Source organism: Xenopus laevis, chromosome 2L, assembly GCF_017654675.1.
Source record: "Xenopus laevis strain J_2021 chromosome 2L, Xenopus_laevis_v10.1, whole genome shotgun sequence".
NCBI classification, from domain to species: Eukaryota; Metazoa; Chordata; class Amphibia; order Anura; family Pipidae; genus Xenopus; species Xenopus laevis.
In genome coordinates this window covers 71,690,296-71,716,754 of record NC_054373.1, presented here as the reverse complement: position 1 = coordinate 71,716,754, position 26,459 = coordinate 71,690,296, and the positions used below count along the sequence as shown (strand labels likewise).

The following is a 26,459-nucleotide window of genomic DNA, read 5'->3' as shown; positions in this document are numbered from 1 at the left end:
AAATTCTGGCATAATTTGAAAGCTCATGTTGTCCTAAAAAAAACAATATATTGTTTTCCTGGGTAAACTAAAACACTCACCCTAAAAGGCTCTTAAAGTGAATGTACAAAATGTCTAAAAACTGCTTGGCAGTAGATGTTCACATTTAGGACAGAACAACAGGGAAAATTGGCAGGGAAAGGGTTAAGCCACATCCTACGTGCCAAATTGCAAATGAAAAATATGTCTGAACTGAAAATACCCAAACAATGATAAGGTCCAAACAGTCAATTTTCTCTGTTATGCCTATAAAGAAGGAATTAACCACCACATCAACAAAACCAAATAGCCCCTGATTTGTAGGAATGGTTTTCTTCACAATGAGGGATAGCAAAGAAGGCGTTGCCGGCTTTAAAGTGACCTGCCAAGGACAAGAACTAGCATGCATAGGGGAAAAGGAGAATAGTCTCTTAATTTTCTAAAGGTGCACTTCTGTATGTAATGCTTCTTGGGAACCCACCTGGTGTGCATGCAGAGTTTGAGTTTGCCACATCTTCTGAAAAACACCAATACAAGTATGCTAACAGAGATGCCATAAACAAAGAAATAAAAAATCCAAGCCCTACCCTTTATAAGGGGCAGTAAGGTTTCTATAGGACAATTCTTGCCATTGGACAGTTGTGTAACACATACAAATATTTAAGCAGATACCATACACCATTTCAATTATATTAATTCTTTCCCATAAATTCAAAGGTAGAGAGCTTCAAACTGATTAATGTAATTGATTAATAGGTAGAATGTTTAAAAGAACAAACTGATCCAGTCTGGGGTACACGTACAGCTTTTGCATTCAAATTGGGACTAGGTGCAGCAGCATTGTTCGTGTAGGGAGCACATTTTCAATTTCTACACTAAAAAACCCAGATTTAAAAGAAAAAAAAAATTCACAAAAATGTGCAATTTGTTGCATCACTGCTAAAACACCCCTGACTTTCAATACAAAAGTGAATGACTTTATATGGCCTACTTTTTTATCTCAGTTCTTGCCATAACCTTCACTTAACTTCCACTTAACTTCCACAACTGCATCATGATAGAGCACCAGAATTGCACTAAAATCACAACAATCCAAAGGCTGAGCTGCTAGCCTCATGGTTTCTATAAAGAAAGTTGTTCAATTTGAAAATACCTGTTGCTAAATAGACAGGCAACTGAAACCTGAAACATAAATTATAAAAAAAGCTAAGAGATTGTGGTCCCCGGGAAGGACATAGGGGCAGATTTACTAAAGGGCGAAGTGGCCATCGCTAGTGAAAATTCGCCACAAATCCCATCTGCAGGCACATTGCTAATTTACTAACAGGCGTAGAGGACAATTTGCTAGCGACAGAGGCTGTTACTAGAGTAGTTTCACTACCCTATCACCAGGTGCATTTTCACTCAGGCAAAACAATCGTTTATGTGCAAATTCACTAATGTGGGAATTTTACAGAATGTTACCTTTTTTGCCAGTTTCCTTCACCGCCTTAGACCTGGTGAACTGATAAAATTAAGCTGCATCCTCCTCAATCTTATGTAAGTGGCATCATATCCTGTTTGCCTGAATAGTCATAAAAGTTCTAAAAAACGCTGTAGCTTTTTCATATTTTAAAGCGGGATTGGCTTCAAAAGTTCCAACTATTAAAGTTGTTTTACATTTTGTTTACAGTTGTTAACATTTTTTTCCAACCATTTTAGGGGCATGCCATATTTGTTTTAGGTGGATTCATGTATAGGGCATTAGATGATCTCTTTTGTCTTTATTATGCTTCCTTGAACATTTGTAATAATAAGTGGCCACTTCAAGCATTTGCACCAAAATCAGTAATAAATACGTCTATACAACCTATATGTACCCACCCTATTAAAATAGACCTAATCGTAAGAGTATTAACTAAGCTTTGCTGGGAAGAAATGAATGCTAGCAAAAGTTCACTATGAAATGCTGTGCTGACAAATTAACCCTAGCAAAACTATTCCAGCGTTCAGCTACAGACACAACTTTGCATTTTAGTGAATTAGAATAGTGGAAGCAAATTTGTGTCTGGCTAAATTGTTCTTCAGTGCATCACTATTACTGTGTGATTGGTACCAATGTTTAACTATGGTTCCTTTTCCATTCTGACATTTTGTGCATAAATAAAGTACTGCACTCATATAGTTAAAATACATAACTGGGTATATAGTAAATGGCATTAAACATATTAACATAGTAAATTAGGTTGAAAAAAGACAAACATCCATCAAGTTTGTCCGATTGGCATTTTGGAGTCAGGAAGGAATTTTTTCTGGAGAGGCTTCAGATGGGGTTATACCTTCCTCTGGATCAACTGGCAGACACAGTAGGCAGGTTAAAAAGAGTAAAAAGGTTGAACTTGATGGACGTGTCTCTTTTTTCAACCTAACTTACTATGTTACTATGTTTCACCTTTTAACTCCCTTTTAACAACCTTTTAACTCTATTTTAGCCTGCCTAACTGCTAGTTGATCCAGAGGAAGGCAAAATCCCCATTTGAACCTCTCCGGTTTCTGTATGAGGGGGCTGCCATATTTGTGCAGCAGGAGTCTGTTAGCATTGGAAACTTTAACTGACAAGCCTGAAACAGTCAAATTTAGGAACGTCAAATAACAATTACTTACAAAAACAACCTCTCAGCAAAAAACATCAACGTGACCTATAGGTAAGTTTTAACATTTTTCATATTTTAAAAGTAGTTTTTTAGTGTCAGTATCACTTTAACCTGTCAGTTATAATTTCTAATGCTAATGGACTACTGCTGCACAAATATGGCAGCCCCCGCATAGAGGAACAGGGTAGTAAGAAAGGTAATGTAAAAACATCAGGCAAATACTTTTATAGCATTCAAAGACAATTTTATGATAGATAATAAAAAAGGTTATTTTCTGATGTTAGTATCTCTTTATGCACCTATTCTCCAGCATGAACAATACCAACATGGCCAGTCTTTCCTCATAGCTAATATTTTACATACATTTTACCAGCTTAGATGCCCTTCTCTGGACGCTCTCTAATTCAATAATGTCCTGTTTGAGGACTGGAGACCAAAACTGTATGGCATATTCTAGATGGGACCTTACCAGTGCTCTGTACATTGGCAGAATAACCCCCTCCTCCCTAGAATCTATGCTCCTTTTAATACAGCTTGTTTACCCTTCATGCCGCTGGCTGTCATTGCTTGCTATAGCCAAGTTTATTATCTACAATGACCCAAGGTCCTTTACCATTATGGATTTGCCTAGTGCAGTCCCATTAAGGGTATAAGTGCCTTGGATATTTTTACATCCCAAGTGCATCACTTTATATTTATCAACATCAATTAATCAATCAATCAATATCAATCTCATTTGCTGCCCAAATTGCAGAAAGTATATGAAGTCACATTTTAACCAATAAAGTTTCAAGATTTTTAAATAAGTAAGTGCACATGCTGAGTTTTTCGCTCTTTCAAATAAACAAAAATCAAAAATTAGAATTCTGATAAATAGGCCTCCCCTGAGAGAAATGGAAATTCTATAAATGCTTGTTGCTCTAAATATGATCAAATTAATGTAAATTTGTCCCATTATTTTTGGTCTTGTAGTAAGCTGAGAAGAGTCTTGTATTCAGTGAAAATGTCTTTCTTCACATAGAAAAGTAAAGAATGTATTAATTTTATTTATGACAGCTACCATATTTTCTGTATGGTTAAATAAAAAAGTCCAATCTATAAAATACTGTCCTATCTATTCATTTTTTAATTATTTGTCGATTTTTAAGTTATTTAGCTATTTTATACAGGAGCTCTCCAGTTTGCAATTTCAGCAATATGGTTGCTAGGGTTTACCCCAGCAACTATGCATTGATTTGAATAAGAGACTGGAATAAGAACATAAGAGGCCCGGGATAGAAAGATGAGTAACAAAGAGTTGTTATAACAATACATTTGTAGACTTACAAAGCATTTCTTTTTTAGATGGGATCAGTGACCCCAATTTGAAAACTGGAAAGATTGAGAAGGCAAAATCAAAAACCATAAAAAAGAAAAAAATGAAGGTCAATGGAAGAGTTTCTTAGAATTAGCTATTCTGTAACATACTAAAAGTTAACTTCAACAGGAACCACTCCACAAAACTTGCTTAGAAATTGTCAGATGAGATTATAAATATTGGAATTACATCAGATATCTTCCAATCCATAGGTATGATACCAGATGAAAGTGTGGATTTAATAATGCCATGGGCCTTTGTGCACATTAACTTTGCTTAGACACTGTAAGAGTAGTAAATTACTGTAAGTTACTATATAATGTGACATTTAGTTGCCTAATTTTTTCCATGATTATATTGTTAACAATAGCATTGTGACATTTAGTATACAGCAGACACTGTACTCCACCCAAACCAGTTTCATGACATTTTCTCCCACTGTCTGAGTGGGGGAGTTTGCACTAGGATCATACAGGAAAATGGAGGCATCATAAGTTAGTTCTGATAGGTCCCTGTGTACAGGTGGAGTTAGCCAAAAATGGATGGACTGTGTGAGAAACATATTGGGAGGCAAGACTTACATTCAAGCAAATAAACTACATATTTACTACAGCGATTGTTGTACGTGTAATTTTTAAATACTTTGCCTGTAATATTTGATTTAAATTCAGAACTGATTGTAATTGCTTTACACGTCTTGCAGGGGTGTCTTCTACATTTGTAAGTCCCTTTTGTACATAACCAATTGCCTGAAGACAGAACAGCAGGACTGGAAACCAAACTAGGAGATAGATTTTTACCTAGTGTAGGTGATTTCCTCGATATCAGTTTTAGGGGATTATTTGACAATATGTCTTTTAAAATAGTATCATTAAAAAGAATTGAAAGATGATTACGTATTATTTTGCAAACATCATTATATTCAACACTGTACTCTATACTGAAATAAATAGAATTGTCCTGAGTGGTTGCGTTTTTAGTATTCTTACGAGCTGTGCTTTTTTCCTGAAAGGAGATTGTTCCTATTTCGTGAACGTAACCTACAGTAAGCCAATTCAATTACATCCATAGGTAACCCATTTCCATTAGTTTCTGTTTTAGTACATTAGATTGTTCATCAAAAATTAAAAAAAATGAGGAATTTCGTCTATATCCTAAAAATTGGCTGAATGGAATATACATTTTGTTATGTCTGGGATTTACTTGCTTGAATGTAAGTCTTGCCTTAAACAATATGTTGGTCGCACAGTCCATTCCAGAGACAGAGTCAGGGAACACCTAAATGCCATTGAGAAAGGTGACTCTAGATTTCCCATTGGAAAAATTTTAGTTTGTGCAGCAAACAGAGCGTTTAGGATTTAGGAGTTAAGGTAATTGAGAAGGTACATACCCCTCTAAGAGGAGGAGATACGTTACATTTCTTGAACACACTTTGAGGCCTTTTGGATACTTACTCTGCACACACATAATGTTATTTACGTTATTTACTATATTTGTATTTTCTTTTTCCTTTATAATTGGTATATTTAGTATTCCCACTATATGATGTCTTATGCCATATAGATGGCCATCTATTTATACTGATTTTCCAATTGCTGTTCCTCTATGCTTATGATTAAGGGCGCCCGCACCCGAAACGATTCAAGCTAGACGTGTTATGTGTCTTTTTAATGGATTAATAAAGATTCTGGATGTTAAAGTACTCCAGTGTGTGGAAACTCTGTTCTTTTCATCCTATTATCCTACCTGCCACCTAATTGCATCACCTACCCCTGACTCTCCAGATCCGAGTGGGGTTAATGAGGCAAGAAAAGCTGTTTCCATGGTGAATATATCCACCACCCATCCTGGAAAAAAGGCTGCTGCTTCCTGTGGTAGGGATCGCGGACGTGCCCCCTCCACTATCAATAAAGGTACAGCCACTACAGTTTCTGCTCTTACTGACTCTATCCCCAGCTCCCCTGAAAGAGATAGCCTACCGTCTATTTTGTCTCCAGAGCCAGACTGAACAGAGATGGATTTTGGGCCACTACCAACCCCATGTTCATCTCCAAGAGAAGAGGTACACTTCTTTTTCACAGAGCCTTGCCTGTTCTTGCTTCCTGTTCTACCTTCTACCTTTCCCTGACTTCACCTTTAACCGACCTTGCCTTGCCTGTTCCTGATTTCTGCTTCCTGTTCTGCCTTGTACCTAACCCATCCTGCTCTCAAGTCCTCTTGCTATCATGCTCTCCAGTACTCTCTCCTTCTGCTCCAGTCTCCTTCTGATCCTGTCCTCTCACTATCTTGTCCTCCAGATCTACTCCCTCACCGCTGTCTCATCCTTTCAGTCTGCCCCTGATCTACGCCCTCACCGTCCTTTCCTATCGAGTCTGGTCCTGTCCTGACCTTCGTCCTGTTCCCTCTTCACCAGTTCCAGCCTGACTCATCACCCTCTTCATCCTGTCAAGTCCATTCCTGATCTTTGTCCTCTCCGTCCTGCTCCACACTGCACCTGTTCCAGTCTGACTCATCGCCCTCGTCACCCCATTCCTGCCTTCCTTGCTGTGTTCCTTCTGGCACAGACAGCTCCTGCCTCAAGGACTCGTCCTTCCCTCATCAGCATCCACAGCGCCTAACCTAATCCACCTAATCCTTGACAGTGGTTTATGGTTAGATGGAAAAGCACCTAGATGAGTGGATCTACAGGGAACTACTCAGAAAGGAGGGCATTGGGTCTGGAGGCCTTTTCCAAAGTGACTCTGCAAAAAGAGAGCAAGATTTAATTTTTTTGTGCAAAGTTGCGCATGAGTTAAGAGCTGTGGCAAGTTTCAAGAAAAATAAAACTTCAGCCTCAGTGAAGCTCTTCCTAATGAAGGCCGCATTGACAAGCCGCAACCCCAATTATTATATTTCATATAAGAATACCTGGTCCAGGTTTTGCCTCGGGAAGGAGATCCACAGAGTATCTTAGGGATTTGTGTGAACTCTAGTTCCTGGTGTTTCAGGACCTCCATTTTGTAAGTTAAGGGATCCATGGCTCTCAAGGACTCCTGCAGTAGAGACTGAGTGCCTGCCTATCCTGGGTAAAAAGTAAAATTACACCCAGGCCCTTGCTTCTACATAATTTGGCCTAGCCAAATGGCCATTGTTCTGTTTTTGAAGAACTTCAAAACCTCTGTATATAATTTGGGTTCACAAGAGACTGTTGAGCCCCCACCACAAACCTTCTACCTCTTACTACTCGATGAGTAGCACCTTTATCCTTATGCATTCTCTCTCAAGTGACTGGCAGGTTTTGGACACTTGGATGGGGAGGATGTGATGCTGGAATAAAGTTTAGTTATGGTGGGGCACTTCTATGGGTAAATGACTTTCTATGCAAAGAATAATTATTATTCTTTACAGCTAAGTGTATGCCTGGGTTATCTTTTTCTCTAAGTCATGTGCCTGGAACTCCTAATGTGGAGCAGGTTATTTCCAAGTGTTCCACAAGTATGTGCCTGGGTTAATTCCTGATGCAGGGCAGAATGATCAATTCTATTTTGATATTTGTTTATTTATTTTGCACCATCGATGGGACAAAATTGTTTCCCCCCCGAGTGCATGTAGGGACCCATAGGGTTAATATGCCCATTTGGCTTTAATTTTCTGCCCTTCCCCCTTTTCCCTAGTTGCTGGGCAAAAGCCCATGTATCTAGTTTACTTTTACCTATCCAGTTATTGGCCAAGAGGTGTAATGACCACTTCCTACCACACTCTAATATAGTGCATGGAAAAGGGTGGACCTTCCTCTTTGGCTTCTGGTGTTCCAATCAACTGGACATGCCCATTGAGCCTGGGTACATCAAGGCCCAGTAAAGTTATTGCCCTAAAGGGACAGCACCTTTAGTGTCTGAGTCAGGGAGCTGGGACCCCGTGAACGAGGTTAGCTAAAGACAGGGTTATATCTGTTATAGACTCTCTAGGAGAGTAAGATAGAGAGCACAGATAGTAAGAGCAGCTTTGTGCTCCATCAAGGATCTGTAGCAGGGAGTAGCTTCCCAGGTCTCCTAGATTGCCTTTAGTGAAGGGACCACAGTGGATAGGGCATCAGGCTTAGCCTCCTTATCCCTGAACACTCCACTGGGTGGGTTCCGGACCACTTCAAGGTACATCTGCCTGGCGGCCTGCCTTACTACTTTATTACAATCCTCAGGGGAGGCAAATTCCTCAGCTGTCTCAATATCTACCTGTCCAAGCTGATGATTATATTGTGCCTGTGCCTCATCTTACTGTAAGTAAACCTGTGGGATATTTATCTTGCACAAATAAATTGTTATTCCTTTGTTTTTAGAGCAAAGAACCTCCTGGTGTCCATTATTCCATTATTTTTCCTACTTTATTGCACAGTAGCCTGTGGTAGTTGTTGTTACACTATACCACACCTTAAATCTTCCACTTAGCGAAGGCCCTAGCCTGAAGTGTTAGAGTCACATGTAACCCATGTTCTAATCACTAGCTGGACATTAACCCCTTTTGGTCTGCCTAGCCCAAATTAGTGTTACATCTGTGTTATTTCTTAAGCTGAATGGTGCAAACAGGAAAACTGAAGTGACCCCATGTTTGGGCATTGTGAGGTAGAGATAATTAAATTGGAACATTAATTAACCTTTTCCTCACCCCATTTTCTGACTGTGTCAGCTGTTTTGGCATAAGCAGGAGGTCATTATGAATGAGGGTGATCTGTGCACTGGAAATCTAATTATCTACCTATAAGGACCAAACACAGAGTAGCTTAAATTTTCCTATATGCTCTGTTTAACTTAAGAGATAAAAATCCATAACTTACCTGTGATTAAAATAATAGTGACAACGCATATTTAAAACAAGCCATATTCATTAAACTCATGATCAACAACGGCTTATTCTGCTTATTTAAGCAACTCTTTCACAGTGGAACATACATCAACTTGGGCAACCATTCCTCATAAGGAAGACCTAACATAACATTTGATAGCATAGTCACACTTCTTTTGGACTCAGTTTCATAAACATCCTTTTTAAGGTCCAGAGACCAAAATTGCACTGCATATTCTAGATGGGTCTTTTGCCAAATTTGTCAGTGATTTGTAAAGGGGAATAGATATCTCTTTTAATACAGTATAATAAATTATTATGGTTGACAGCATTGCTTGCTACATGCAATTTTATTTATTTAGGCATGCACCGAATCCACTATTTTGGATTTGGCCGAACCCCCGAATCCGTTGCGAAAGATTTGGCCAAACTGAATCCTAATTTGCATATGCTAATTAGGGGTAGGAAGGGGAAAACATTTTTTACTTCCTTGTTTGGTGACAAAAAGTCACGCAATTTCCCCCGCCGCCCCTAATTTGCATATGCAAATTAGGATTCGGATTCGGCTGTGCAGAAGGATTCGGCCGAATCCGAATCCTGCTGAAAAAGACCGAATCATGCTTCAGAAGGAGAGAAATGACACTTCATTGGAAAAAGTCATTATTTCTGGTGATCTATCTGAAATCAACTAGTTGTTTGAAGGTGAACAATCCCTTTAAGGGTAGAGGTGGTTTGCATATTTAACTCCCAAATGCATAACTTTACATTTATAAACATTGAATCTCATCTGCCACATAGCAACCTTAGACTAGCTGGATCATATCTCCCTGTATAGATGTCATACAGTATTCCAAATGGATTTAATAGACCTGCATAGTTTTGTGTTATCAGCAAACAGATATAAATTGCTTACAATGCCATCTCCCTTGTCATTAATGTACAGAATAACTTATGCATTAAAGGATAAGTAAACCTTTAAAATAAGTGCCTGTAAAATTGATGAGGGGCTATTCTAAGAAATTTTTCAATGTACATTCATTATTTAAATTCATAAAAAAAGTTAATAAATTGAGGTTAAAGGATAAGTAAACATTTAAAATAAGTGCATGTAAAATTATCTATGCACTTTTATAATGTACATTCATTATTTATTTGGTTTTTATTCCAAAATATTAAGGAATACATGTACTGTTAACATGAATGAATTTGGTGACAACAGTGCCACCTACTGGCTAGTTTCTGACCTGTCAGACCAGAAAGTAGTCAAGGAAGTTGTCAGGAGTAAGAAAGAGACTGCTCTGATGTTCTTCTGCTTAGGAAAAAAAAGTAGAAACCCTTTCTAAAATCTTTCCTAAGCAGAAGAACATCAATGCAGCCCCTTTCTCTCTCCTGACAACTTCTTCCTTAACTACTTGGTGGTCAGAATGGTTGGAAACTGACCAGCAGGTGGTGGTGTTGTCACCAAATTCATTTATAATAACAGTTCATGTATCCCTTGATACCTTGGAATAAAAACTAAATAAATAATGAATGTACATTACAAAAGTGCATAGATAATTTTACATGCACAATTTTTGCCCAATTTAATATAATCAGCAATAACAGAGACAATACTTAAAATGCCAACCTAAAGGTCATAAATAAACAAGTTAAAAAACAAAGGGCCAGGGATAGACCCCTGTGGCACTTTACTAACAACACTTGTCCAATGAGAAAATGTTTCATGTATCATCACTCTTTGTAATTTATTCTTAAACCAGTTCTCTATCCAAGTACAAATATGATAATCCAATCCAATGTTATTTAATTTAATCAGTAACCCTTTGTGTGGTACTGTATCAAATTCTAAAAACACATCCACTGCTACCCAAATGTCTAGGTTTCTGCTTCTCTAGAAAGCTCTGAATTATGGAATTTTATACAAATAATACAAATTTGATTCAATGGGTTGAACAAAAAGATAGCAGTTTAATTACTTAGCGTTTTAGAGTTGCCAAACTGTGAGACTGGCTAGCCACAATCTTCCTTATTGCCTACAATACCCCTCCAGTAATGTTGACATGATGTGGGCATGGTTTATTGGAAAGTGTAGTGAATTACCTTGGCAGGCACAAATGTTTCTGTTTGTACAAAAAGATACCACAGCATTATGCCAGCATATGTATTGCCCTGTCATTTTAATAAAGCAATTGTACAGTTTAAATGCCCTGCCTATACTATGTACAATATATTTCTGAATGTTTCTGTTCATGGAAATCATCCTTATATTTCTAATTTTATATCCACCCCTTATTTTTCTACCGTTAACTTCTCTTTCTTGTTCCTCTTATCTTTAAGTAACCAGGATTCTTTTTTAACATCAGTATACTTTTTATTGTATTCAAAGTGTTTATATTCTGTGTTTTCCTGCCCCCTGCATACAAAAATGTGCTGTGTATATACAATATCTCTGTCTCTCAGCATTCATACTACCTGCATTTTACTTGCATGTTTGATCTTGGCTGTTGAGGTCTACCTTATGGGGGATGGGGTACAATCAGTACTTCTGCAAGCATCTGCCCTATCTCCACATGCTGCTGTTTATTCTTGAGGTGTGTACCCTTCTATACTGTCCTGATGGGTGTCATAGTGTCAGTATTCATAATCTGTTGATCTGTGTAACAATAACAACTCTGTACCATTTTGTTTTTTAACAGCACAGAATGGCAGATATACATAGAACAAAAAAAAAAGTGTGGTATGTTTCACAACCTGCATATATATGGAAATTGCCTCATTTTACCAAACAAGAACATTCTCTTGTTGTTGGACTTATGAAAAGTAAACAGCATGCATTTATAAAGAACTGGAAGAAAAGATACACAGGAATAAAGTAGCACGTTAGCAAGTTTAATAACTTTGGAAAATAAATTTCTTTGTGACAAAAGATTAAATGCCATTCTCATAGCAACACAGTAGGTACAGAAGACTACATGATTAACTTTCTTTTTGAAGTCTGTATATAACCTGCTTAACTACTAGTTGATCCAGAGGAAGCCTCTCCAATTTGCCTCAGGGGGGGCAATTGGACCAGTCCCTGGATCAATTTTAAGATATCTTTCATAGCCCTGTATTTCCTCACTAGCTAAAAAGCCATCCAACCCCTTCTTAAAGCTATCTAATGTATCAGGCAGCACGACTGATTCAGGGAAAGAATTCCACATCTTTACAGATCTCACTGTAAAAAACCCCTTCTGAATATTTAGACAGAACCTCCTTTCTTCTTATCGGAATGGGTGACCTTGTGTCAACCAGAAGGATTTACAAGTAAATCACACATTAGTAAGGTTATTGTATTGTATGATCCCCTTATATATTTATACATTGTTATCATAACCACCCTTAAGCACCTCTTCTCCAGCGTGAACAACCCTAACTTGGCCCATCTTTTCTCATAGTTAATATTTTATATACCTTTTACAAGCTTAGATGCCCTTCTATGGACCCCCCCCCCTTAAATCTATGCCCCTTTTAATGCAGCTTGTTTGCCCTTGAGCCACTTTTATCATCTACTGCAAGGTCCTTTTCCATTATGAATTTGCCTAGTGCAGTCCCATTTAGGGTATAATTTGCTTGCATATTTTTACATCCCAGGTGCATGACTTTACATGTATCAACATTGAATGTCATCTGCCACTTAGCTGCCCAAATTGCCAGTTTGTCAGGATCCTGCTGCAAGGATATCACATCCTGGATGGAATTAATTGGGCTGGATAGTTTTGTGTCATCTGCAAAAACTGATACATTACTTACAATACCCTTCTCTAAGTCATTAATGAACAAGTTAAATAAAAGTGGACCCAATACATAACCCTGAGGGACCCAACTAAGAACCTTACTCCAAGCAAAGAATGTTCCATTAACGACCACCCTCTGTACCCGATCGTGTAGCCAGTTTCCTATCCATGCGCAAAAGCCCCACAGTTTAGAAAGCAGTCGTTTGTCTGATATGACCTATCCTTCATAAAGCCATGCTGATTGCTGCTCATAATACCATTCACTAGGAAAACATTTTGAATATAATCCCTTAACAAGCCTGCAAATTATTAAGGCCAGTCTAATGCTTACCATGCACAAAAACAGATCTGTCCATTTAACCAAAAGCCCAATCCCAACCTGTGCCGTACAACTAAAATTTCAGATATGATTTTTTGAAAGTAGACTGAATGAGTGGACCCCTGGCGAGGGATTAAATTCAGTGTGTTAATCATTGAATTCTCTTAAATGGATTAATATAATTGGATGACTGAAATTTGTTCTGATGGTGTGTACTTAGCTCAAGCTTTGCTATGATTTCGGTATAGAAAATGATTTAATATGCAGACATTTAGAACACTGCTAATTAGGTCTATGTGAACACAAAGTGAATACATCAGTGAACACAAAGTGAATACATCAGAGAAATACAAGAGATATAGCTAGATTAATTCTACACTGAGGTGCATGATAATTTATTTGCTGATATTGTACCACAAATACAAAATAATTTCTGCTCTACATCTATCTACTAATGCTGAAATGTGGATTGGGTCATGTCTCATTTTGCCCAAAATGTAAGCATGAGAATGTAGACCTGTTTCATTACTTTTGGCATTGTCCCCAGATTAAGTTGGTCTGGAGAAGAGTAAAAGACTTCATTAGTTCAAAGTTGAAAATATGCTTTAATTTCTCTCCAGTATATTGGCTCACCAATAGATAAATCAATGCAATGTCAATGTTAAAATGTTAGCCAACTTAATCCTTCGTTTTGTTGCTGCTAAGAAAAAAACTTTACTCTTATATTGGCTTTTAGAATCTCCCCCTCCATGAAAGATATTTTATCACAGATAAATCAATTGTGTTGGCAAGAAGCAATATGGGCAAAAACAGCTGAACCACATTTAAAGCGCAAATTCATGGATGACTGGTTTCTTTTTTTCAAACTAATTGATCCTGGTCAAAAAACTAAAAAAACTAAAAAAAAAAAAAAAAGTAAACTACTACAAATCTAAATATATTGAAATGTAAGGTGGCTTTATCAGTTCATGAATATTTTGTATACTTGATACTGCCATTTTAGTTGATAATTCTTTTTACATAAATTAGTAAATCAGTGAAGTTTGGTTTATTATTGTTTCATTACTTTATTATTTTATTTACTATGTTAATTTTTTTCCTTTGGAATGTGTGCTTTTGAGTATATATTTATAGATATTTGTTTGTATCTTTGGCATGTTATACAGCATTGTATATTCTTTTCTTTTGTTATCTTGACATACTCAATCTGCGTAATATATTCTATTGTGTTTATGGAAAACTCAATAAAATTATTGAAAACAGTTACACTGAGGAGAAACAACAGCCTGCCAGAGCACCCTTTCTGGTGCTGGCTCTTTCTGAAAGCACATGACCTGAGATGATACTTTCTGGTTCAGGAATTACATTTTAGATTAGAGTAAATTATTTGCAGTGTAAACAGTGTAATTTAGAAATAAAAAATACATCATAAAAATCATGACAAAATCCATTTAGGTTAAAATGTATTTTTATGTTCCTGTCTTACAAAATGTGACTGACAATTAAAGTAAATGTAAGTCATTGTTGATTGATATACAGTATTTATATACTGTATTTATATATATATATATATATATATATATATATATATATATATATATATATATATATATATATATATATATATATATATATATATATATATATATAGTGAAAAAGGATTGCGGCACTCACAGGGTTTTAATGAAAAAACAAAAAAATATTTTATTATTAAGCCTCAACGCATCGATCCCCCACAGGGATCTTCGTCAGGAGAAAAAATAAACAAACATTTTTCACTGCTTATTTCCCATGTTGGCACCCAGGTATTAATTTTGTCTACGAAGTGCACCATTCCTTTGGTTTTTTATATATATATATATATATATATATATATTGGCCAGCTTAAATATATTGCAATATATGGACAAACAATCCCTGTTTTGTTTAAAGGGTAAGGCATTTTTTAGTAGCAGTATGCACAAAATGTCGCTGTCTTAAATATATTGATAATGGGTTGAGTGCAGAGGACTCTTGTATTTGACTATATATATATATATATATATATATATATATATATATATATATATATATATATATATATATATATATATTTTTTTTTTTTTTTTTTTTTGATCTACATAATAGTGATGCAAGTATATATGTATGCTTAAACTAGTAATACATCACTTTAAAGTTGTTTTTAATATACTTTTAACAAATTATAATTCAATATTTTTATGAAATAGGATAGGAGAAGAAAACATGAGATTTTGCAGTCCTTACATGTGGCCTGTGGCTACTTAAAAAGTCCATGGTGATGCAATACAATTTTGAATTTTGAACAAACAATCTATCCTAGCTCCCATGTTAGGTTTTAAACCATCCCCTTAATTTACTGCAGTTGCTATGCATTTGTGAATTAAACACCTACTTGGAGTAGCTTTCTGGAAACAATATGAAATGTGCAGTATGATGGTTTGGTCCAATCAAATACTCAATAAAGGATCATACTTATTTGAAAACAATCACACATGGGGGCAGATTTATCAAGGGTCGAATTTCGAAGTGCAAAAAATGTCAAAATTCGACCATTGAATAGGTTAGTTCGACATTCGAAGTCGAATGCAAAGGATTTTTAAGATCGTACGATCGTACTTCGAATAGAACGATTCAAACGATTTAATCGTACGATCGTACGATTTTACAAAAAAATCCTTGGCTATATATATTAAATATACATGAAAACACACTAAAACCATCAATGACCAATACAAGAGGTAAAGAGGGCCTGGGCCAAAAGCGCTTCCAAAGCACAAATCTTAGCCCACTGCAAATACTGATATATGTCTGTCTTAAACTTCAGTTAAACAATGTTAATTATTATTCACCCTCTTCAATATTAATCATTGTCTCCTGTCAATGATCTGCATTGATTAGACTAGATTAAAAAACAATGATTTTTTAAAGTAAAACTATGGTGCTTTCACACATTGCCCTCATTATTACATAGAAAACAATGTAAGTATATTTTCCAAGCTGTGGATGCAAATGTTTTTTTGGCAAATGTCGCAGCATATCATTTTAAAATTCTACTCACCTTTAGCTGGGATTTGGAAACTTTTCCACTTTTTTCTGTATCCAAAGATGTAAAGGCATACCACACAGACTTTAGAAGCTCAGTCCGTAGAGACATGCTGTGTATACGACACACTCACTATGTCATGCAATTGTGCTAAAAAAATATTTTGAAGACTCACTTTCTACTACACAAGACACTGTAAAATGTGTTTTCTGTCATTTTTCAAGCAAAATACAGCCCAATACATGAACTCATATTTGGTGCTCACTGTTACATAAAAATGCCACAGCACATAAAAAGTCTGGGAAGACGCACCCTTTTACAAGGTTATACATATAAACCTCGAGTACCAAAATGTCCTTTCAGCCAGATACCCGCTTCCAAACATACACACACTGTCTCTTTCACAAGCAGCACTCTGCTTGCAAAGCTCTGCTGTACTCTGATGTCTTGCACACTGCTATAAAATTTCAAGACTATGCTGCAAAATGTGAACACCACCACAGATAAATTCCTGCAAAGGGAAATGCACAGCCGAGCTACTGCTACACTTTGTGAAATGCTAGCAAACACTGACATTCAGCACTTCCTGCTGACAAAGCCACCCAATTACATAAATTGTTTCAACACAATCTTAGCTGTATTTCAGTTGCTTGCATCACCAAAAGTAGTGAGTGCAGGGCTGAAGTAAAAAAAAAAAAAAATGCTTTTTCTCTGTCACAAAGCACAGTTTAATCGATTTGCTCCATTTTCAGTAACTTATGTGAAAAAAGATTAGTGATTGGTGAAAAAATTTGCCATAGTCAAATTCGCAGGGAATTTTTGACTTTAGCAGGGAATTTTTGACTGTCGCCGTGACTTTCGCTGAAGGAGTGTGTATCAAAAAAAGGAGGTGCAACAAACGGGAACATCATTTTCACACACCTCTTTCCTTCCACACCAGCCAATTAGATGTGAGCCCTCCCACTGTCTATATAAGGAGGTGCAGAGGCAGCCATTACAGTGCGTTTTTGGTAGAGGTTACAGAGTTTAAGAGAGATTTGGGTCTTATTTTTCTAGAGGAGTTTGTGGAGTTAGTTTTTTTTTTCTGAGTCAGTGTAAGTGTAAGTTGTGGACTTCAGTTTACTGTTTTTCCTCTTCTGCTTGCCTGCTCATCACCAAATAGTCCTTAGAGCTAACTTTCTTTGTCTGTCTTTGTTGGTGTGTATCCCTTGTGTGCATTGTCTGAAGGAAGCATTTCAGGAATGGCGCCATTATCTAGAAGGTGCACATCACCCGGTCACTGTCCTCACTGACCATAAAAATTTGGAATTCATTAGAACAACTAAGAGGCTTTCCGCCCATCAAGTGAGATGGTCCCTATTCTTTACTTGGTTCAACTTTCCCATTACATACTGACCAGGCACCAAGAACTCTAAAGTGGACACCTTATCAAGAATTTTCCCAGAAGAAACAGAAGAGAAAGAACAGAATTCCCTGATAATTAACCCTCAGCACACTGTGAGCAGTATCACAATGGTGGACCTTGTTCCTAGACTGCAGGATGCTTATCCTTCTGATTTAGAATTAACCAATCCTGACATCCTTTCCATGTTACAACCTAACCATGGATTCTGGAAATACCAAAAACGCTACTACATACCCTTATCTCTGCCTTCAAGCTCTCCAGCTAGTATATGATTAATGCCCTGTTTTCCCGCTACTTCTGGTGGCCAACATGTGTCAAAGATGTGAGGAACTACATACTAACGTGATGTTTGTGCCAGGTCAAAATGTTCAAGAGCTAAACCTACCGGCTTACTCCAGCCCATCCCTGGCAGCCAGTGTCCATGGATTTTATAGTAGAGCTTCCACCTGCACAACAAAAGTGCACCATTTTGTTATTTCTAGTACTAAAATGGCACATTTAGTTGCACTGCCCAAGCTTTCAACTGCTGAGGAAACTGCAGAGATCTTTTTATGACATGTTCTCCCCTCAGATCATGGCACTCAATTTACTGCTTGCTTCTGGAAAACATTCTGCCAGTTCCTTGGTATTACTACCTCCCTATCCAGTGCTTTCCACCCCAAACGAACGGTCAAACAGAAAGTGTCAATCAGGAACTGTAACAATACCTTTGTTGTTTCCTGAATCATGTCCAAAGCAATTGGGTCGATTTACTACCATTGGCTGAATTTGCTTACGATAATGCTCATCACTCTTCCATTAAACAAAACCCCTTTTTTGCCAGTTACGGCCTACACCCTGCCTTCTTCACACAGTCTGATCTGCCCGATACCTGCCATAGAAGACTGCATTCGGAACATTCAAGAGAATCATCGGATCTTGCTTCTCTTGGAAGAAGCAAAGGCTACCCAGAAGCGTTTTGTAGATCGTGCTCGTGGTGCGGTAGGAAACAAGGTTTGGCAAGACATTTGAACCTCCAGGTGCCCTCCCCAAAGTAGGGTCCAAAATTTCTTGGCCCCTACGAAATCATCAACGTATCAACCTGGTGACTTTCCACTTACGGCTACCTGGGCAGCTGAAGATACATCCGGTTTTCCATTCATCTTTGCTCAAGCCATGTAGAGAGAACCCATTTGTTGGGAGGACACCTTCCCCACCGAAGCCGATTCTGGTGGACGGTAAGGAGGAGTATGTTGTGGAATGCATTCTTGATTCCTGTATCTCCCGTGGGAAGTTGCACTATCTTATCAAGTGGATGGGTTACGGCCCTGAGGAAAACTTGTGGGAGCTTGCTACTTATGTTCATGCTGATAGACTGGTACAGGACTTTCACAGGCAGAATCCTAATAAACCCAAATGATGCCAGGAGGCATCTCTGTTGAAGGGAGGGGGTTTCTGTAATGACCTGGGTCCAGGGTGCAATTTTGGCCATGCCCCTCCCCCTCACCCAGAAGGGTATAAATTTACCTTGTGCGCTGGGGAAGTTGCGCAGTTATTGAAGATCCTCTTCTGTTCCAGGCCTGCCTCCTGTGCTCCAGACTGTCTTCCTGCGGTTCCTCCTTCTCACTGCTGGATCGGGTTTCCCTTCTTCAGGCCCCTCCCCACTGCTCTCGCTGACAGCCTGCTCCTACTTCTCTGGCTCCTGTTAACACCTCAACTCCTGGCTGGATCTCCTTGCCTATTTCCTTGGATTACAGTTCTGCATCTTTGGCTCCTGTTAACTCCTTGACTCCTGGCTGGATCTCTTTGCCTGTTTCCTTGGATTACAATCCTACATCTCTGGCTCTTGTTAACTCCTTGACTCCTGGCTGCATCTCCTTGCCTGTTTCTTTGGATTACAATTTTTCATCTCTGGCTCCTGTTAACGCCTCGACTCCTGGCTGCATCTCCTTGCCTGTTTCCTTGGATTACAGTTCTGCATATCTGGCTCCTGTTAACACCTTGATTACTGGCTGGATCTTCTTGCCTGTTCCACTGTATTATAAATCTGCAGCTCCAGTTCCTGTTAACCCCTATGACTTCTGGTTTGGAACCTGACCTATACATTAGTCTCAATAACTTCATCTTATCTACCGCTAATAACTATACCTGGCTGCCCTACAGTCCCTTTGTAGTACTTACCCTGGAGATGTGCTTTGCTGTGGGTCTCCGTCACCTGTTACCTGCAAGGAAAGACTCCATTACTATTATTTGTCTCCATCCAGCCCACAAGGAACTGTGAGACTGACCACTGGTATGTGGAAGGTCGCTATCCTCTCTATGTATTGTAGTTGTTTGTGTTCTTCTCCATAACCTGTAAATAACAGAGGACCCCATTGGCCAGTGTAGAATGACTATGAAGCTTTTCATTCATCCAGGTCATGGTATATCTAGTATAGGTCAATCTAAAAACAACTGGACTTGCTGAGTAATCAATGAAGACGTTTCACTACTCATTCTTCAGTTCAACTGACTGGTGTGGGAAGTTTTCGGCATATAAACTCTTCCACTAATCCATTTACAATGGCACATTGTAACTCTTCAAAGAGACAAAAGCTGGTACACCCAAAGGATAAAACACCAAGAGAAATACAAAGCAATGTGGTATACGGAGTCCAGTGTAGTGAGGCGTGCACAGATCTATACATTGGGGAGACAAAACAACTGCTCTCCAAGCGAATGGCTCAGCACAGGAGGGAGAACTCTACAGGGCAAAACTCAGCTGTCTTTCTACACTTAAGGGACAAGGGACACTCCTTTGAAGATAGCAAGGTCCAAATCTTGGATAAAGAAGACAGCTGGTTTGAACGAGGCATGAAAGAGGCGATTCATGTCAAGGTGGAGAGACCATCTCTGAACAGAGGCGGGGGCCTTCGACACCACTTGTCTGCTACATACAATGCTGTTCTAACATCTGTACCCTGGCGGATTCAGAACACTTCACACATCCATTCATGCAACTCTCACAAGTAACACCTGTATCTAGGAGTTGCATGACACATTGGATAATCCTATTACAGAATCAACACCTCTGTGAATTTCTTCAGATGCCACCTCTTTGAAGAGTTACTATGTGCCATTGTAAATGGATTAGTGGAAGAGTTTATATGCCGAAAACTTCCCACACCAGTCAGTTGAACTGAAGAATGAGTAGTGAAACGTCTTCATTGATTACTCAGCAAATCCAGTTGTTTTTAGATTGATCTATACTAGATATGCCAGTGTAGAATGAATTCATTCTACACTGGCCAACGGGGTCCTCTGTGAAACTTCTCTAGCATTACAGCATGGTTGGCATATTTCTTCTAGTTGGGGTCTGTCAAGGCTCCTAATAAATTTACTACTAATACTGCCACATAGTTGGCTAATTTGTTCAGGCTGTGGCCTACCATGGCTTCTAAAAATGTTGCTTATAATACTGCTGCATAGTTGGCTGATTTCTTCTAGTTCAGGCCTACCATGGCTTCTAAAAATGTTGCTTCTAATACTGCAGCATAGTTGCCTAATTTCTACTGGTTGAGGCCTACCTTATCTAATTCTAATTATGTTACGTCCAATACTGCTGCTGCTGTTGCTACTACTGCCACATGGCTGGCAAATTTCTTCTGGTTGAGGCTTACCACATATAATTCTAATTCTAATAAAGTTGATTCCAATATTGCTGCATGGTTGGCAAATTTCTTCTGGTTGAGGCCTACCTCATCTAATTCTAATAATGTTACTTACAATACTGCTATTGCTGTACTACTACTGCCTCATGGTTGGCAAATTTCTTCTGGTTGATGCCTACCTCATCTAATTCTAATAATGTTACTTACAATACTGCTATTGCTGTACTACTACTGCCTCATGGTTGGCAAATTTCTTCTGGTTGATGCCTACCTCATTTAATTCTAATAATGTTACTTCTAATACTGCCGCATGGTTGGCAAATATAGTTACACTTTTATTACCCAAAGTCCTGCTAAGCGAGATGTCCCACCTCAAATCAGGTTTCTGAAATGATTGCTGGCAAAAGTCCTGCTGCCTCAGTCATCATGCAATTAACAATCTCTTCAAACTTCTTCTTCTTCAACTAATGCTAGTGCTGTGTTGTGTTGTGTTATACTTGTATTGAAGGTTTGCATTATGTGAAAGGTGCCATCCAATTCAATAGCAGATTTGTCAAATTAGGTTCCAGAATAGTTGCCTAATTTCTTCTGGTTGAGGTCTTTCAAAGCTCCTAAAAATAACGTTGCTTCCAATACTGCTGCATCATTGGTTAATTTTTTCTGGTTGAGACCTACCTACCTTCTTCTAAATCTAATTTTAATAATGTTGATTCTAATACTGCCACATGGTTTTCTAATTTCTTCTGGATGGGGTCTGTCAAAGCTCCTAAAAATAACGTTGCTTCCAATACTGCTGCATCGATGGTTAATATTTCTGGTTGAGGCCTACCAAAGCTAATAATAATTTTACTTCTAATACTTCTGCATCGTTGGCAAATTTCTTCTGGTTGAGGCCTACCTCTTCTAATTCTAATAATGTTACTTCTAAAACTGGTGCATGGTTGGTGAATGTATTCTTATTGCTAATAGTGATGGGCGAATTTCGCGTGAAATTCGCGAAACGGCGAAAAATTCGCGAAATCGCGCCGGCGTCTCGTTTTTTCGAAAAAAAAATTTTTGACGCCGGCGAATTTTTGCCGCGAATTTTCGCGGGCGTTTCGCGAATTTATTCGCTGGCGGCGGATCGCGCAAATTCGCAGCGAATTCGCGCCTGGCGAATAAATTCGCCCATCACTAATTGCTAAATAAAAAAAATCAATGTATTTGAGTGCTACTTAATTCAATAGCTAATTCGTCAAATTCGGCACCCGTGCATCACACTATGTGTGCGCATAACGTTACATGCGCGTCATATGCGTATCAAAAATGGGCACCACCAGTATCAATACCCAAACGTCCTGTCCTTACACCTGTAGGAGTGGATGGCTTTTCTGCAGGAAAGATGGCAGGTCCTGGACTGATGAAAGAGGAGCAGCTAAAATACCTAATCCGCTACCTACACAAGGAGGGATACAACAAAATCCCCCCTGGGAATCCCCGAATAAAGTCCCTACAATGCGCCATCATGGAGAGGCTGAGGTGCAGGCTCAGGAGGCAGTAGGACATCTGTCTGAGGCTGCATCCCATCCAGAGGATCTGGAGTGATCTTAAGTGGCTGCACGCAGACCTTGTTAATCAAGAAATAAGATTATAAGAAAACAGATGGCACACACAATAGCATTTGTGCTAAATGGTGGGAATTTATTTGAGATCTCCACAACGTTTCGGAGGCACAGCCTCCTTTCTCAAGTGCTCTCATCAGTGTAAGTTGGTACACAAGTATATATAAGTGCATTGGAGGCATACTCCTCCCTTTCAATTAGTGACATCACTACAATTGTTTTAAAAAAACCACAATAAACCATCTAATATTCTGCTAAAACAAACAGTGTAGAGCCGAAAAGTGCTTATAACATTAGTTAAATAGTAGTATCTGTGTCCGTGAATCTCAAATGCATTACGTGATATTTTTCTTTTTAACTGTGAAAAAATAAGCATAAAAGATATATTACTTTAATATATTAACACAGAGACACACAAACACTCTTCTTCCAAATTACATAAAGAAAAACTACCACTGTCTCAATAAAAGCAAGCGTAATTTAAGTACTCATTTAATCCCATAGGGGCCATGGTGTTCAGTCTATCAATCCACATTATTTCTTGCTGCAGCATTATCCGATTATAATCCCCTCCTCAAGGGGGTGCCTTGACGACCTGCAGTACCAGCCATCTTAATTGGTTACTATTGTGGCCTTGTAATCGAAAATGTTTGCTACCTGCGGTGACGTATTTCTGTTTTTCCAGATCACAATTAGTGATCGCCCTCTTATGCGCCCCAATTCTTGTCCTCATCTCTCGTTTCATTTTACCCACGTACGCCTTTCCACAGGGGCATTTCAACATGTAAATAACCCCTGTGGTGGTGCAGGTAGCAAAATCTTGTTAATCAAGAGCTGAAGTAGAATAAATAGATTTACACTACAATTAAATTCCTAATTCTTTAATTGGTAGCGTGGCACTTTAAGCTCTAAGTCTTAGTTCTCCCAAGAGACTTGTTTATCTTAAATAGTTATAATTGTATCTTTGTGCAGGCACTGAGTATTCTGGGTTCTTTGCCAAAAAGCCTCTAATTTAATTAAGTTTCAGAAACGTTCTATCTTTTTCTGGCATCAGTGCAGGAGATCAAACAGAATCTCTGGACATTTCAGTAAGAATCCAGGACTCCGGGCTGAGCTGTCAAAATCAACTGTCCCGTGAAAAATGGGATATAGAATATATTACACAGGAAAAAGGAAATAATTTTTTAAAATTTGGATTATTTGGAAAAAAAAATAGTCTATGGGAGATGGGCTTTCCATAATTTCCTTTCTGGATAACTGGTTTCTGTAAAACAGATCCCATACATGTATTACCAACAATTTAACCCCTCAACATCAATACTTTGTATTACTATAAAAGTTACAGCAGGGGAGTAACAGCCTGTGAAACCAGTGCTTTGGCCAGGAAAAACGTTTCTCAAGAAATGCAACCAAGCAGGCAGATGGCAGATGCCAATGCATGAAAAACATGGCTTGACAACTTTATCAAACACTAATCTTTAAATTGACTGGGCTGCAGGTACAATTTCTGATATGTTCCAGTTTCTGTCACCAATACTTTCATATTTCATCTCTTAAATCAAAACCAAACCTATGCTTACTCATGCCCACCATCAACAGAGAAGTATATCTTGAATTCATTGATTTTGACATTTATCTTATCCCCCACATATAACTTCCTTATATAACTTCTCCAAACCCTTTTCCACTGAGTTAATTTGACCTTCCACTTAAAATTCCACTATAAAATTCACAATATTTCTTCCACTGTTAGAAGTGGTCCAGGCTTGCAAAAACGTTACCAACTTTAATTACATTCACCCAGTAGTATGATTTTGAGACAATTTGCAATTGGTTTTAATTTTTTTTATTATTTGTGTTTTTTGAGTTATTTAGATTTTTATTCAGCATTTCTCTAGTTTGTCATTTCTGGTAAGCAACCATGCACTGATTTAAATAAGAGACTGGAATATGAATAGGCGAGGGCCTGAATAGAAAGATAAGTGTAACAATAACAATACATTTTTAGCCTTAAAAATGGGGGGGGGGTCAGTGTCCACCATTTGACAGTTAGGAAGAATCAGAAGAAGGAGGAGGCAAATAATTCAAAAACTATAAAAAATTCTATAACACACTAGACATTAACATAAAGTACTCCACCCCTTTAATGCCCTGTATCAATTGGTGAGAAGTGAATAAGATTACCATTAACACAAGTTACCCTCTACCGCTCATTCCAGAGACAAAATCAGATTTCCAAGGTACATATAACTTGGTTTAGGTTCATGGAGACAAGTGGAATTATTTGCCTGCCATTATGTACATTTTTCTTTGTATTTACTCAGGCTAAACTTGAAAATGTGTTTTTGAGAAAAACTTCTAGAATTTCTGGGCTTAATGTCTCATCACATCCAATAAAACTAAAAATAAACCAACTTAACATTCTACTTTTCTAAACTGTCCAATCCCTACTTCTTAAATCTTACTCATTGCTGCACCTTCTATCTCCAGTTATGCTTGAAGTGGATGGGTGTTTTACTCTCCCAAAGAATTGGTCTTAATAAAAACTTCATCCAATTGCCCTTTTCATCAAGTAAAAAAGAATTGTGCAGTCCTCCAGTTTCTGTTAAAGAGGTGGTTCACCGGGGGGGCGTGACCGGAAGTTGATCGGGACAGAAGTGTAGGGCAGTAGCTCCGTGCCCGTGCTCAAAAATCCTGCCCTGACCCTGAAAGAACCGTTGGGTAAAGAGCGGAGAAGCGGCGCAATTGCATTCCCTGGAGTCAGGCTTCGGCTCTGCTGCCGGCATGGGGAAAAATCGTGCGGGTTCGCGCACTGGTGCGGTGGCCAGGGCTGGGGACGTCCAAGATGGCGCTGGGTCTCATGCAGGATCCCCTAGCAGCGTGCAGCAGCGTGTCAGGTGCAGCACGGATCAAGTGAAGAAGGGGAAGAGCTTCCGTGCTTCGGCTGCATTGAAATTGGGCAAGTATGCCAGGGACCCTTCCCACAGTGATAATATTCAGGGAAGTCAGTGTCCTACATCCCCTGAGGCTCCCTCTTGCAGTTCTGAGATGTCTTCTCCAGTTAGTAATCCAGATGTGCAGACAACAGAACAGGCCCAATCAACACTTGCTGAGCTTATGTCACTTATTAATAGTAATCATGCTGGGACTATAGCAAAGATGGATGATCTTAAATTAGATTTTGCCTTGTTAAAGCATGATGTGCAAAAGATAAGGGAACGCACAACGGAGGCAGAGAAGCGGATTAGCACATTGGAGGACATTACTACTCCTATTCCAAACAATCTCTCTGAGATGGCACAGAAAGTTTGGATTTTGGAGGTGAAAGCGGATGACCTTGAAAACAGGCTCCGCAGGAATAATATAAGATTAGTGGGTTTGCCTGAATGGGTGGAGAGTAGTGCACCTGAAATATTTTTGGAAGCCTGGCTTAAGGATAAATTTGGCGGTAATATTCTTTCACCAACATTTACAGTGGAGCGTGCCCACAGAGTCCCAGCCCAACCTCTTCCTCCTGGTGCCCCATCTCGGACATTTATAGCCAGATTGTTGAATTACAGAGATCGTGATAGAATTCTCCTGGAAGCCCGTAAAAAACAGGAAATTATCCATGAGAACGCTAAAGTCTCTATATACCTGGATTTATCTATGGAAATACGCAAGCAGAGGCTTAAATTTACAGATGTTAAAAAACATCTACAACAGCTTAATCTGATATATGCAATGTTGTTCCCAGCCAAACTGAGAGTCCAGGATGGTGACAGAGTTCACTTTTTTTCAACGCCAGAAGATGCCAATGTATGGCTGGAGAGTAGGCCCCGGAGATCTCCACCTAGCTA

At 38.5% G+C, this 26,459-nt stretch overlaps 1 protein-coding gene across 1 annotated transcript in view; it reads right to left on the bottom strand.

Annotated features, from left to right (window-relative positions):
• The window catches only part of def6.L (DEF6, guanine nucleotide exchange factor L homeolog), a 72,958-nt gene extending 56,522 nt beyond the window's left edge, over positions 1-16,436 (bottom strand). Inside the window, 1 exon segment of the mRNA NM_001089966.1 lies at positions 16,001-16,436. Coding sequence (NP_001083435.1) covers positions 16,001-16,096 — 96 coding nt within the window. The 5' untranslated portion in view covers positions 16,097-16,436.
• Between the last annotated feature and the right edge of the window lie 10,023 nt (positions 16,437-26,459).